Source organism: Erithacus rubecula (assembly GCF_903797595.1).
Source record: "Erithacus rubecula genome assembly, chromosome: 17".
NCBI classification, from domain to species: domain Eukaryota; kingdom Metazoa; phylum Chordata; class Aves; order Passeriformes; family Muscicapidae; genus Erithacus; species Erithacus rubecula.
Genome location: NC_136669.1, coordinates 11,555,249 through 11,570,394, shown reverse-complemented (window position 1 = coordinate 11,570,394; position 15,146 = coordinate 11,555,249). Strand labels below are relative to the sequence as shown.

Sequence of the window (15,146 nt, the reverse complement as noted above, 5' to 3'; positions counted from 1 at the left end):
CCCATCACCCCCAGCCCTGCACTGCTCTCACACCCCCAGCCCGCACTGATGCTCCCTTTGGGCACTCGCTGCATGGCCTGGGACCAGAGCAGCTGCTAGGCTTATGGAGAATAGAGGCAGCACCATGGTACAGCAGGTATTTGCACTTTTATTTGCACTTGAAACTCTTGATTTTTACTCAAGCCAGGCCAGTTTATAAACACCACTGCATGCTAGATTTCTAACCCATGTTTTGATGCTTAAGGAGGGCAAGCTGCGGGGAATCCTGTGCTTGATAGATGTAACCCAGCCCTTAGAACCAGCAGGTTCGCAGAGAAATGTTGCATTTTTCTTCTTTGTTTCTGTGCCCTGAGGATACGATGCAGTTTGGCTCATTTAACTACAGTACAGGAGGCTTTCTCTAAATGTGAAATATCTCTTGCCAATGAAACAAAAGGCACCAAACTGAAAATAGAGCCAAACAAACAATAAACTGCGAGTTCGACTTTGAAATGCAGGCAAGCAGAAAGGTTTTCATTGAATACATTTTTATGCTGCAAATGTATTTTTTAAAAAAGGAACACTGAATAAGCAATGTTTTCTGTGCTCTCTTCTCTGTGTACACACATAACAAGCTTGCTTTATTATATTTTGACACTTTTTTTACATGTCTTAATTATTAAATCCTTTCAGAGCAGGAGATGCTGAAAAGGCATCTGACATAGGAGTAGTTTAAATTCTAAGCTTTTATTCAAATGGGATAATATGGATAAAATAGGAGAACCTTCACTTACCTACATCATCAGAATCTATTTATTTGGTTCTTTAGAGTTCAACATTTAACCAGAAAGCAATAAATCTGATTTTATACACTGCCACGTAAAGCATATTTTTCAGTTGAAATGTGGTTTTCATTAAGACTCAGGCCAGAACATTTAGCAGAGCCTGACTGTCTGCCATCCTTTGTTCTCCTTGCTGTTGCCAACAACCACTTTTTTAAAAGGCCAAGCACAAAGTAAGCATTAAGGGGTCATTTAATCTTAAAGATACTTGGAACTGAGTCTGAAGGGACAACTCCTGGTGCCTAGGTGGTATTAAGCCATGCCTGTGTACTGTCACACACAGCTTTGAAATTACTCTAATACCTGAGTTCATGAGCTAATTTAGGATCAATATTTCCCCTTGCTTTTAGGGCCATTTCATATTTTAACTGAATGCACTAAAATGTATTATTTCTTTTATTCATGTCAGTCTGCTGTATTTTAAAGAGCACAATAAAGGAGCATTTTAGGTGATTCCATTTAAAAAATTTTTGGTTCCTTAAAACCTATTCAGGTGTATCTGTTGTGTAGTCTGGGATTTCCATCAACCACATATATATACAAACTTCATTGTTCTTGACAGAAATTAGTATTTTTTACAATTGGCTTTGACTATTACTAGCCATGTCAATAGTAAAGAATTTGTTTAAACATACATGCTTTTATATTACATTGCAATATCATGTCTGTTGAATTAATTATAAATAATAAATCCACACTAATTTTAAAGGTTAGGAAAGGCTTCAGTAGTCACTTATTTTAAGGGATGAACATCTCAGATTTATTGTCACTATCATTTTAAACTTAGGGCCTGCAGTAGCATGTGCAAGTTTAATTTCTTTAATGTCCCTTGTCTTCCAACAATTAAATGAACCTGCAGAGCCTGCGCTGATAATCTTGTGTGTCAGTTTTCTGCTGGAAGCAGAGTGAGGTTGGTTTCTTTAATGGCAAGGCTGTAAATCTCTGAATATGTACAAGTTAGTAAAGAAGAAAAAAAAAAAAAAATCCCTGACCCTTTGTTGTTTGCTTATTAATGGGGTCTCAGTTATAAATAAGTGAGCCAGACCTCAGCTGAACAAGTCTAATGAAAGAGGTGGAAAAGTCTCAGCATTGTGGAAATTGTGAAATTGCCACTGCAATTTGCCATTTTGTGATAAACATAAAAAAAGTTAGGAGTTGCTGGTAAAAATAATGGAAAAGTTCAACCCTCTTAATTAAATATGAGTGTAATTAGCACTAGGTGTGGATGCTTTGAATATTAATTAGGGTCCTCAAGGAACTGCTGTCAAGGTTAATGAGAAACAGTGGGGGTCTCAGCAACATCTGGTTTGGGGTTGGAGGTGGTACCAAACCCTTTAGATGGAATGCACCTGGACATCACCCCTTGTCCCTCCGTGGCCATTGCTGCTCTTTTTCAACAGCTGCTCTCTCTGATGCTGTGTTCAGCATCTGACAGGAAGGAATAGCTCAAGGACCATCACCAACCAGCTCCTGTGTTTCAAAACCAGCACTGTCAAATTGCTTATAGAGGCAGAATCTGGATTTGCTTTCGTTCATTCTTACCCCTTGCTCAAGTCCCTCCTGAAACAATTGATTAAAAAATTTAAGGTCAGCTGCCTCCCACACAAGTTTTTAAAGTACTTCTTTAACATTTAATAAATGCCTCTGGTGTAATCCAGTCGTCCCTGGGTTTTAAATTTATTTTAGTAGTGAAAATACTAGGTAAAAGAAATAAGAAAGGAACTTGACCATTTTTATATTAGAGGGTAAAAGTACACATTTACAAGAGTTTTTAACTTCCACAGAAATTTAATGGGGCCAGTTCCAGTGTAGCATTAGCCTTGCTAAGGTTGTACATAAGCAAACCGATCTTAGTGACTTAACCCTGTAAAGTCAGTAAATGACACTGCTTTCCTGCTCAAGATGGTTGAATGAAGCAATGGAAACCACTTGCTCAAGGCCATACACCAAACCAGCAGCAAAAATGGGATTAAAATTAGAGAGAGTTTGATTGCTAATATAAAGTTCTGGTTTTTTAGGACACAGTGAATGCCTTTTAGAAAGGAAAATTCAGTTTTCTCTTTTAAGCCTGTCAAGTACCAAGACTTAACTCCTGCGTGAATTCTTAAAAGCTCTTGAGTTTAGGATGAGTTCAGGTCAGAGAACTGATGTCTGAATTAGTTGAAATTGACTGGAAATGCCCTTAAGTACAAAGTGCAGAAGAATGTCTTTTATTCATCCAGCCCATTTTAAATTGGGAAATCAAGGACTGATGAGTGGAAATAAAATCCCTGCAATAGTGTTGGGCAGGTGCTTGTACATGCATTGGTGGGAGAATGATGGAGTAGTTCAAAAGGTCATTAAATTTTAACTTAATTGTGCATTTTTATATTCCTTGCTATTTAGTGGAATAATTTTGTAAATTAGTTTATCTGAGGTTAAGATAGCTCCTGTACTAATGTTCTCTAATGCTGTCTTAAGCAAAATCATGACTTGGACATTTTTTATATCGGCTCAGAAAGATTCTAGTGTACATTTCCTCCTCTAGAATTGCAGCTTTTTGGTGTGAGCAAAGCATTTAATCAGAAGCTTTCCAATTGATCAATTAACAGGCTTGGCTATTCTTTATTATACCAAATGGAAATAGCTCTCTCTCTATATAAAGACATTAAGGGTAATCCTATAGGTTAGTTGTGATACAGAAATGTAATATGAAATACTGTTGTCTTAAAATGTAAAACCTTTAAAGTTCTTCAATCTATTTCTCTGAACATAGAATTTTTCATTAATGTTATTTAAGGTTTTCAACTGATTCACTTTTAGATTCAAATATTTAATATTTGACTGTATCTCATTATTATTTTACATTTGTGCCATGCAATTGCTCAATGCAAAATACCTCAAAGTATTCTTAATATCTCGGGGCATTATTTCAAATTGGTATTTTTAGTGTTAACAGTGTGCACCCCAATCCTGCCCTGTGTGTGGGTTGCCAATATTGTGTCCAGTCAATGGTCAGTCAGAGTGGTCACAGACTGGGGGCTGAGTTTACCTGAGCTCTGTGCTGGCAGCTGTGCTCAGGAACCTTTGGAATAATCTGGCTTTGTCCCTCTTCCTTGTCTTAGTGGAGGCATCATTAGAGCAGGCAGATTTCACTGACCTTTCCCACTTAAAGACTAGTCTACAATTACCCAGCGAGCAGGAGATTTGTTTGTCTAATTATAATAATATTTAATAGGGTTAGCAAAATGCATTTAATGCAGATAAATACTCTCCTCAAGCAGCCAGCACTGTGCCCTTTTCAGGCAGGATGCTCTCGTTGCTCTCTGCGTTACGGGTGCAGCACCTTCGCTTATTTTCGCTCACGCCGCGTTTCTTCCTCTTTTTATTATTTTCTTTTTTCCCTTTGATTTCCACAGGGTAATCAGGAAGCTACAGCACCTCCTGACACAATGGCACAGCCTTATGCCTCAGCCCAGTTCGCTCCACCTCAGAACGGTATCCCTGCAGAATACACAGCCCCACATCCGCATCCAGCTCCAGACTACACAGGCCAAACCACTGTTCCAGAGCACACGCTAAACATGTACCCTCCTGCTCAGACACACTCTGAACAGAGTGCAGCTGACACAAATGCACAAACTGTCTCCGGCACAGCCACAGTAAGTCAAGGTTACTGCTCTTTCTAAAGCTCTGTGTTCGTGTGTGTTCAGCAATAACGTTTTTTCCTTGGCACGCTCCGTTTGCGTTCGGCTCGGTCATCGTGTTCAGGTTGAAAGTCTGTCAGAGTTTGCTGTCGAACCTGCAGAATGTGCTTTCACTGGTTTTGGGGCTTTGTAGAACCTGGAGTTTCATTTTCAACAAATGATGAATAGCCAGCCCATGAATCACAGCATAAATTTTAATTAAGTCCAATGTGGAAAAATATTGCGAATGAGTGTTTGTAGGCATTCATTTGCAGGGCCAAAGAAAGCAACCCAAAAATCCCAAACCAGACTCATTTGATTATTTTTATGACCTCTGTGTATTCGACACAAGTTGTTTTAATAAAAGCATTACTTGAATGATACTGTACAAAATTTACTGTGTGAATTAGTATTGTGGAGAGCATGTCTGCAGTATTGTATTTTCTAGAGAGCTTGTTTGTGCAGCCATTACCCAAGTTGTGTGTGGATCTGTGCTAAACAGAGCAGAAATGATAGACTTTCCGTCTATTTGATTTATATGTGAAGTTCTGAAGTGTCATGAATTATGCAAGAGATTCCTTGGATGGCTCTACCTTGTAATTTAAGTCACAAATTTCACACACTGATAGTTTAGTGTTTCTGTCTTAATTCTAGAGTGGGACCCAATATATCCAGTGCCAAGAGTTGGCAGATTTCTGAGCTATCAAGCAGCCCCCTGTGATACAGGTGCAGGATGGAGCACAGAACAGGCAGTGCTTGAAACATCTCTCCTGGAAGTCCTCATCCTTGCCTCAGCCATTCTCCATGCCTCAACTTACCTCCCCTTCCTTCCTGGCTCATATCCAGCCTAAAAGGTTTCATGCATTAGGGCAAGAAGAAAAGGAAAGCACATTCTCTTAAATGAGCTCTGTAAATTTATGTTTGTTGCCATGCTGCTAATTTCTTATATGGGTTGTGCAAGAAAGGAAAGCAAGAGCAAAGGTACTGAAGAATATTCCCTGCTATTAGGACAGAGAAATCCTTGCGAATTAATGACACATTTTTGTGGTTTATGCAGTCAAATATTTTGGTCTTTTTATTTTTAACTTAAATTTTTTATTGCCCTGAGTTTCTTTTTTCTCCAGTACTGGGAGAAAGTTTTAATTGAAGAGCATCCTATTTCCTGGTATCTCATAGTGTTATTTGCAGCTCTACTGTGTCTCCTCTTATCCATCTCTTTGCACAGTTAAATTCCTGGTTCTTTCCAGCTTTTAAAACTTGCTTCCATAATCCTTTTTGATTGTTGTCCAACTCTTGTCAAATACCACTGCCATTGGTTTAGAGCAGGAATCCTAAGCTGAATAGATACTCCAGAAAAGATTGAATATTGACTAAAAAGATAGTCTTTCCTACTGTACCTTTTTTTGTTCTTTTATGTTCTCTGATTTTGCTTGGTTTTTGTGACCACTGCTGCAACTTGAACAATCCACTGTGATGGCCAGCTCAGCCTTTTCACGTTTTGAAACTGTTTCTGTTCAGTCCTGAAGTAAAATACTGACAGTGCTAAAATCAATGGTAAAAGACCAACCGATGGGAGTGGGGCAGGAGCTCATCCCTCATCATTTATTGCTTTCAATTGATTGTGTTTCCTCACCCCGTTTTGATTTTTCAGTTTGAAGAAATGTCAGTCACTTTATCAGAGAAGTTGGGGATGTGTTTTCCCAACATTTTCCATAGCAAAGGCTGGTGAAAAGACATAGTTTGGATTGTCTGCAATGCCCTTATCTTCTTCAAGTGCTCTATTCAATCCCAGCTCCAGCAAATCCAATGATTCCCTGCAAAGTTTTCTGCTTCTGATATGCAAATAGGCTTTATTGTTATTTGGTTTTGTGTCCTTTGCTATCTGCTCTTACTTGCTTTTTGCCTTCCTAATATCCAACTTGTATTTTACCTGTCAGACACCTTTTCCCTTCTCTTTCCCCTTGGAGTGAATTTCTATTCACTGCAGGATAACACTTCAATTCCACTAACCTGTTATATTCAGGGAATATGGTATAGTTATTTGCTCTTTTTATTGTGGATCCTTTCCTTGCATTCTGGTTTCCTTTCTTACAGAGGAATGGACAGAACATTTTGAAGTAGCTCTCATGCTGTTTATAAAGAATTAGATTTCCTTCTTTTGACTTTAAGGTCTGTTTGAGAAAGTTTTAGTATAGTTCGATTTTTAACAAGATTTTTTTTTTCTAAATTGCAATGTTACACTGAAAGCTGTGGATGCTGTCCCTCAAGAACAGTGCAATGAAAAGGCAGGTTTCCAAAAAGTGTGTTTATCTATGGATCTGCACTGACATTTAACACATTGTTCACCAGTCAGGTTTACAAATGTACAGACAAATATTGCTTGCACAATTTAATTTCAGGTACCTAGGTTTAAAATCTGTTATGGTGGGTGTCATTAGCCATTGCTCTCGGCAAACTGTGGAGAATTTATAAATAGATATATGCAGATGGATCCCAGGCAGATTTAACATGGGCTTTGTAACATTATGAGGGTCCAGCTGTGTACATCTCTCTGTAGGTTTAATAATATAAGTTTTTATTATGAAAGAGAGCTTCAATAGCACTGTGTCAACATTGTACCTCTATGTGGTCTTTACTGTTGAGGGAGAAAAAGTAAGGTTTTTTTTCTAATTCCTCCTAGCTTTGAGAATAGTTGATTTCCAGTTGAGTTTTAAGTAGAATTAGTGTGGGGACATAGAGGCAATTGTTTGGTAGGTCCTGATGGTTTTACATTTCAGTAAAATCATGGTTTCAGTACACTGTTTATGTTATGTTTATGTTATGCATTTGAAAGAATAATCAATTGGCCAGTCATTCACAAAACAATGCTGTTGTGGTTAAGGACAAGCTGTTAGAAGCAACATAAGTTTTTGAATTTTCTTACAGATTTATATACATGTGAAGCTGGATACACCATTAAAAATGGTTCTTAAAATTTTGCACTGTGAACCTAAAAATACTGCAGGGCAATTGTAGAATTACTAATTACTAAACTAAATTACTAACTAAATTACTAACTAAATTGCTGACTAAATTACTGGCAGAAGTGACCCAGTCTCCCCCATGAAGGACTGAATCCATGCTGAGGTGAGATCCATCCCAGGCTTTCTCTGAGTGTCCCAGGTTCTTTCTTCTTGTCTGAAAGAATCATACACTGAAGCTGAAGCTCATGCTGGGTCTAGTGCCACCTGAACCCCAATACAGATAGAAATCATAAAAATAAACTGGTTCTGTGCAAATTCCCTTGAATCCTCAACTTCAACCCACGTGTGATCCCAGCCCAGATGGAGCCACTGCCACGATCCCCATTTGCTGCAAACTGAACAAAATTCCAATCATTTGTTTTATTACAGGTTTGCAATTTTGTGCAGAGTGCTCTTGTAATTCATGTTCAAAAGTGCTTCACGTACTCTTGGACACGCTCTTGTACTTCCAGAAAGTGTCTTTCCCAGTGACCAGTTTTAATCTATTTAGATAAAATAGTGTAACAAAGCATTCTGTCAGAGTGAGTGCTGGAACAAGAGATGCTCAGATTGTATGTGCAGGGATTGCTAACTCTGATTGTGGAGAAGAGGGACAGGATGAAAGGGTAGCAAATGATTAAAGACAGAGTAACTTAGCTGAAATAATATAAAATCTTCAGTAGTAATAAAATACTGTCAAAAGTTACTTTGAGTCTTCTCTATGCATCTCTGGTTTTTATCTCTTTGGATCCATCTGTTGCTAACTTGGAGTAAGGAGGAAGTGCATCTGAGTATATGCAAAATCAATAATCAACCAGCAGTGGGTTAGTTAAGTGCTGGTAGACTTTTGGAGTTGCATAGCATCAAGCATGTTTTAAAGCATTAAAATAATAGTAAATGGCTTCTTCCTAGAAGGCTGGATCTATGGAATGTCACAAAGTTATGCTGAAAGTTAATATGTCTGATAATTTTGTTGAGTGGTTTGGAATATTACCTTGAACAGTTATGTGTATTAAAGTATTTTTAAGTAAGTGGTGGTTTAATAATTTTATGAAATCAGCCTTTACCTGTGTATATATACAGATGCAATTGTATTATACATAAATAATGCTGAAGAAAACTTGTTCAGTTTTTGCCTGTGGCTTTCCTGCACAACTTCTGTTGATGACAGCAGGAGATGTGTGTGTAAATAAAATAGTCATTAGCTGGGTGTGTGTAAGGGAGCAGGTAACAGTAAAGTAAATGTTTCTCTAGTGTTTCCTGTTGTAAGTGGATTATACTAATAATGGAAGTCACTGTGTGGTAAGAGCTGAGGTTGCTGTAATGCTCTTTGTTTTATGTGTGCATATAAAAAACATGCTGCTTTAAACTTAATTCTATTTGCATAAAATTTTAGCTCATTGTGTCAAAACAGTCCCTCTGTTTTGGACTGACCCTTCACCAGGCTTCAGAAGCTGAAGCTGTTCAAGGCTTGTCTCTGGCCTGGAAAGATGATAAGGTTTTTCCCTTTAACCTCACTGTTAGGACTAAATTTCAGCTTGGTTACTACCTAAATTCCTCTGGTGTCATCCACTGAACCTGATATTCTGTGTGAAAATAATTGCTGTATTAGACATTATGTCTGTTGTTTCATCTGCCCTGTATACTTTGAGATGTTTTATATTCTTTGGGATGTAATGGCCTGTCAGTTTGATGTTTTCTTTTCTTGGTGTTAATTTGCCCAGGTTTGTGCCTTTTTTAGTCGTGTTGCAGAGACCATCTTTTCATCTGAGGGTTTGTGAAGGCTTAGTGATGCTCTGGACTGCAAAATTATTTACTGTGTTGAACTTTTTTTTATTTTGAGGAAGTGAGATATGTACAGCCTTTGCTGATATTTTGGGGGATTTAGTGTACCAATTACTGTGTTGTGTTTATTAATTTGGGTAAGAAAGTTGGGATTAGGAAGCATTCAAAGTGCTTTAGTGTTTGTCCAAGCATGCAGGTGAGCAGATTATTACTACAGTTTTCTGCAGCATATTTCTGTTTTTTACCAGCTTTTTCCTGCTCTGTCCTTTATGTAAGTTATTGGTATAAGTGGTTTTATTGACCACTAGTTTTTTTCTTTTCTCCCTTGGTTCATCTCCTCTTTCTCTCCTACTGTTCCACTCATGACCTGTCCATATCCTGGGGGTGTGGGCAGCATTGGCTGCTTCATGCAGTTCTGTTCCACATTTCACAGTGAGCTGTGTCCCCCTTGCTGTCCAGGTGCCCATCAGCTGCTCTTGCAGCAGCATGTCAGGGAGGCAGGAAGGCTCACACCCAGGTTCTCTGCAGAATTCCAGGGTGGAAATCCATGCCAATCCCTTCTGTAAAGAATGGCCTTGTGTTCCCCCTGCCAAGGAACTGGAATTTGCACCACAAAGTGGCTGTCTTGCAAGTCAGATTCCCCCACAGACACGTTTTTATTGCTAACTGGTATCAATGACCCAGTTTTTATTCTATTTCAATGCCATATTTTTGTCTGTAGATGTTTGCCACCAGTATGCCAGATAGCTGATAATGCTTTGACAACTCTTACAGCAGTGTTTATTCATCTAAATCATATCCTGCTGGTGCAGGCTATTCTATCAGCATGGTGTGCTATTTCATTTATACTACCTATTATATCTGGTCCCAACTGCTCCTTGAAGGAAATATTTCAAGGAGCTTATTTTGAGACCCTGAGTGCTTCAGAGCTGCAGAAGCAAGGAACCTGGTCCAGCTCCTGCTCCACAGTGAGGAGATCAAAACTGACATCCCAAATAGATACCATAATGCTGTGCTGGGGCTGTGAGGCAGGGTAATGACTCCTGATCACAGGCATTATTGCTTCTAAGAGCCTTGCTTGCTGAGAGCCCTGCGTGCCAGCCTTGCAATGGGCCCCACCTGTGCTCCTTTGCTTCTGCTGAGGAACAGCAGGAACACACTGCTCACTTCAGCCCCTCTGCTGGCTGTGCCAGCTCTAAAATAGATTCTCCTCCAGGATACACAGAACCTGACACTGTTTCCTACACTGTTTATGGAGTGCCTGTTTGTATTTCGTTGTTTTGGCTGGGAAGGAGATAAATAACCACCCTTCTTTCTCCTGTGCTGCTGAGTGAACTTGGGCTTTGTGACTGTGTGAGTGGGTTTGTGGTGTGAGGACAGCAGCCTCACGCTGCCAGACTGCACAGGAGTGTGTCTGGGGCTCCTCTGAGTCTTTGTCATTTAGTTTCTTTTACCTTTTGATACTCACAGCAAGAAAAGTTTGAAAATATGATGCTGAAATAGAAGACAGAAAAAATATTATTCTGCTTTTGTGTGGTTTTATTGATATTGTGATTTTAACTTCCCTCATTTTTGCATGCTTGAGATTGGTGAAATGTTAAAGCTGAAGCTCCTCCACAAAACCAGCAACAAAAAAATACCACCAAGTATAAAGAGAGCAATTGTGCTCTGTCATCTTTAGTCATGTTTGCTCAAATAAATTAGCTGAATGCCATTGATCACCCTTCTGAATGTTGATCATAGGGCACACCAAGAGTTCAGCAGGTACTTCCAGCCAGCTCTAAGTCTGACATGAAGAACAAAATATTGCAGAGGTCTTTCAACCACAGTGTCAACCAGAGGTAGTCATAATACTGCAACTTGAAAAGTTTCTTCTAGAAAGCATTACCAATTAATTTCTAATCTGTCAAGTTTAATTGACCAATTAAACAATTTAGGTTTTTCTTCCTGCTTGTCCCTGAAAGAGCTAAGATGATATTGGTTTTTTACCTTTTCTTGTACTTGTATTGTCTCTTGGGCTCTTTACTTCTCCACACCAATTATTTTACGTGTTACATTATTGACTTTTTCTTCTCTCTGTGCATCTAAGTATCCATGGCATGCAAATGCTTTGGCTGTGCTTGACTGTGCTGTGGGTTCATATGTATTGAGACAAACCACAGTTCCACATTTTGATGAATACGCTGAACATAAATTTCAAAGGAGGCCTTGGTATGATGAAATAGCCAATTTCAACTTCTTTTATATTTGACCTTCTGCATCTTTGCTCCATGTTGCACCATGGTAATTAAAATTGATCCTTTTGAGGGAATTTTTTTGGGTGAAAATGAGCTCATTTTCACTACATGCCTGAGTGGCTGTGTTAGGTTAGCTAAGACCAATGATGTTTTCCATTCTCTTGTAACTGACATAATTGATTGTTAATGGCTTGCAACTCTATTAGAAGTTGTTGATTTCTTTCACCAGCTCTTTGCAATTGCAGAATAAACTTGTGCATTGCTTGGAGATGAGAACATGTTTGTAACTTCTTGGTTCTCCATCAACACCCTTACCCTTGCTGCAGCTCTCAGAGTGCTCAGGTAGCACAGGTAGCTGCAGGACTGACCAAGTTTGCAGTTAAAAGCTGTCAGGATCCTGCAGAGAGGCTTCCTCCCTTCTCCCTTAAATCACGAGCCTGAATTTCTATTCATGTGCCAGTCTGTGCCTGGAGCTAAACTTACTCTCCTGCATGACTACACGTGGGTCTCAGCTAAGGATGGCTTAGTGGGTGATTACCCCCCAACCCTGAAAATACTTTTTTTAATCCTGTTTATACTCTCAAGTTTCCATTCCTCTCCCACAAATCTCTCTCTCCAGCTTTCCCACACAGCCAGCCACCCACAGAATTACTTTAATTAAACGTTACTCATGTGTGGGCTTGCTTACCACTTCTCCCTGCTTAATTTGTTCCTTTCTAGGGTCAGTGTGAAAGAGTGGCTTTATTCAAACATTTAACTTTGCTATCCATCAGTATTAGACATTAACAAGGCATGTCCCTCTGTCTTGGCTTAACCTGCAAGCAGGTGAATCCATCTCTAAGTTTGAAGCTGCTTTATGCTCCACCAGTGGCTTGACAGGCTGAGATAGACATTGCAGACAGAGGAAAATGTTCTTATTCACCAGATATGCCTTTAGGGAAGGGTTAGAAGTTCTTCTTTTCAGACTTTGCTGGAAATAGAATTAGACTGAGCTAATACTCTACCATGCACATCATGCCCAATTTGGTCTTTCTGTGATATGCAGAAAGAATTGGTTGGTCATTTTAAATTGCACAGATCTAGACGTTAAATGGCCAATAATTTATTAATTAACTGTAGAAATTTCAGAAGAAGGTATAAGAGAGTAACCTGTTTTTTTCTGTCTTTAATTAATCCTACATATGTATGGGACAAAATGTGATGGGTTGACCATGACTGACCTCCCTAATATATTGGGAGGTTTTTGTATAGAAATACAAAGTAATTGCTAATAAAAAAAAAAAAAAAAAAAAAAAAAAAAAAAAAAAAAAAAAAAAAAAAAAAAATTACAAAACCTTCTTCTTTTGCTTGCTTCTTGCCTACTTTTCCTTGTGTGCATTTTCATTGTCTTAGCTTCCTTTTCATCTCTATACTATTCCTGTTATAGTCTTTCTTTGTTTTCCATTTGTTGTTTTTGATATGTGTGCTTGGTCTCTATTTTCAGTCGCTTTCCAGTTTTTGCTCATTCCAATATTATCTGCTAGCTTGCTTTCATTTCCTCCTCCCCTATAGGAGTTATCACTGATTTTAATGCGGCATGGAGAGAATATGGAATCTCTGAAGGAAATATATAGTGGATGTGAAAAATTATATGCATTCTCTGATATTTTTGTATCTAAATTGCAGCAACTTGCTGGTTCTAGATGCTTTTTCAGCTGATATCCCACACAGTCATGTTGAGGCATCAGCATATTGTGCTGCCTTTTTTGATTTAGAAAAATTTCTCAACAGCTTTTTAAGAGAGATCCCTTAGGTCTTCTGCTATTCTTGCTTAAAGGGGCTTCTTGCATTTGCTTTTCCAGCAGAGACCTCTTCAAATCTCACCCACTGAAGCAGCTGCCACTGCCTCTGGTCACTTCCCTACCTGGGAAGTTGCCGCTGCCTCTTCTGAAATATGATGAGTTTATCCCAGAACACAAACTGAGCTGCCCATTGAACACCCCCCTGCAAATGGCAGCAGGATGTGTCAGAGCTCCTTTCCTGCCACAGCACCAGCTCTGCAGAAATCCTGTGGAAGGAGGGGGTGAAAAGCACCTGTGTGGCAGCTCCTCACCTGCCTCTGCCCCCAGGGCTGGGAACAGCCCCATGTGGGGGAGATAAAGAACTGGAGCTATTCTCTGTAGGGCATAGGAATGGATTGTTTGCCACTGGGGACATCTCAAACTTTATAAACTGGCTGGCTGCAGACTCTGGGATGAGACTGGTGCTGCCTCCCAGCTTCCTTATCCCTTCCAAAGCAAGAATGGAGAGTTCCTCTGCTGTGCTTTTTTTGCTTTGAATTGTAATTGAAATGCTGATCCTTTATTCTCTGATTTATAAAAAGGCAGCAGATTGCCTTCTGATTCAATCAGGAGAGGGGAGTGTCCTTACAATCAAGTCTTTTCTGTGTCTCTGAATTTTTTGTTTGCTGCAAAAGTGCGTCAGAAGATGTCAACTCTTTAATTTCATGAGGATTCACATAAGTTCCAGCTGTTCCAGAATAGTATCTAAATATTTGATTTGAAAACAAGATGTGTACCAAGGCTGCAACATATTGCAGGCACGATCACCCAGCTAGCCAGGAAGATCTGAGCCTGCCTGTGCTAATTAGTGTTTGCAGATGAATCTCCTCTGGTGAAGCTAAAGTTAAAAAAAGATCCAGTGGGTTATAACAACATACAGTGTGAGAAAAGAGAGATCTAAAAAACTCAATGTACATAAATTCACTGTTTTTCATGTCATAACAATGCTGGGGCACCTAATTTTGCTTTTCATGAGGATGTGATTTATTTTTTAATATGTTTGTATTGCAAAATATATTATTGCTGCTATTGTTTAAAGAGACTTATTGCCAAAAGTGCTGTTATAAAATGTCAATTTGTTTAAAATATTCACAAGCATTCATCTTAAAGCTAGAAGATACTTGAAAAGAAATCTTGTGGATTTTTACTTAGAGGAAAAAATTTGTAGGTTTGGCCAGAGAAATTTGCTCCAAACTTATGTATGTACATAAAAATGCAGCAGTTCTGTTGCCTGTTTACTTAGAGTCCTTATTCTTTTGGTTTTAAGGGTATGGAAATATTGATGGTGATGAGAAGTATGGTTTATTGTGGACATACTCCACCCCATTTCCTACATAGTTTACAATTACAATGTCACCAAATTTAGTGAAACAGATGTTGAGTTTCACCTCTGAATATTTGTATTTTCCTGTTCTCATACATAAGCTTCCTTTTTAAAAAAAAAAGAAAATCTGACAGGGACAGGTGGCAGAACTTTCTCAAGCTGGAGCAGCAGAAATAATGGAGCTAGGTTGTTTATACATGAATATCACTTTTGATCTCTTTTTAAATACAGAATATATTCTAGTTTTGACAGTGTTTGGGGAAAATATTAGCTTGTATTGAAAGGTAAAGAATGTAAAGGAAAAATTAAAATGAGATAAAAAGTAGATTTTGAGCAAGTTGAAAAACTTGCATTTTATAGTAGCTCCTTAAAATGTTGATCTCAAAATGCATTTCAATTAATGTAATTGGAGGAGTCAACACATTTACAGTGGAGACATTGAATAATTTCTAATATATATCCATTGTTTGAAGCCCATGAGCAGGTGATATT

At 38.7% G+C, this 15,146-nt stretch overlaps 1 protein-coding gene across 50 annotated transcripts in view; it reads left to right on the top strand.

Moving 5' to 3' along the window:
- RBFOX1 (RNA binding fox-1 homolog 1) overlaps window positions 1-15,146 on the top strand; it is a 1,017,140-nt gene that overhangs the window by 892,767 nt on the left and 109,227 nt on the right. For all 50 annotated transcript variants that reach the window (XM_079320751.1, XM_079320738.1, XM_079320785.1 and 47 more), the window contains one exon: window positions 4,220-4,462. In XM_079320751.1, coding sequence (XP_079176877.1) covers window positions 4,220-4,462 — 243 coding nt within the window. The remainder of the gene's footprint in view (window positions 1-4,219; window positions 4,463-15,146) is intronic.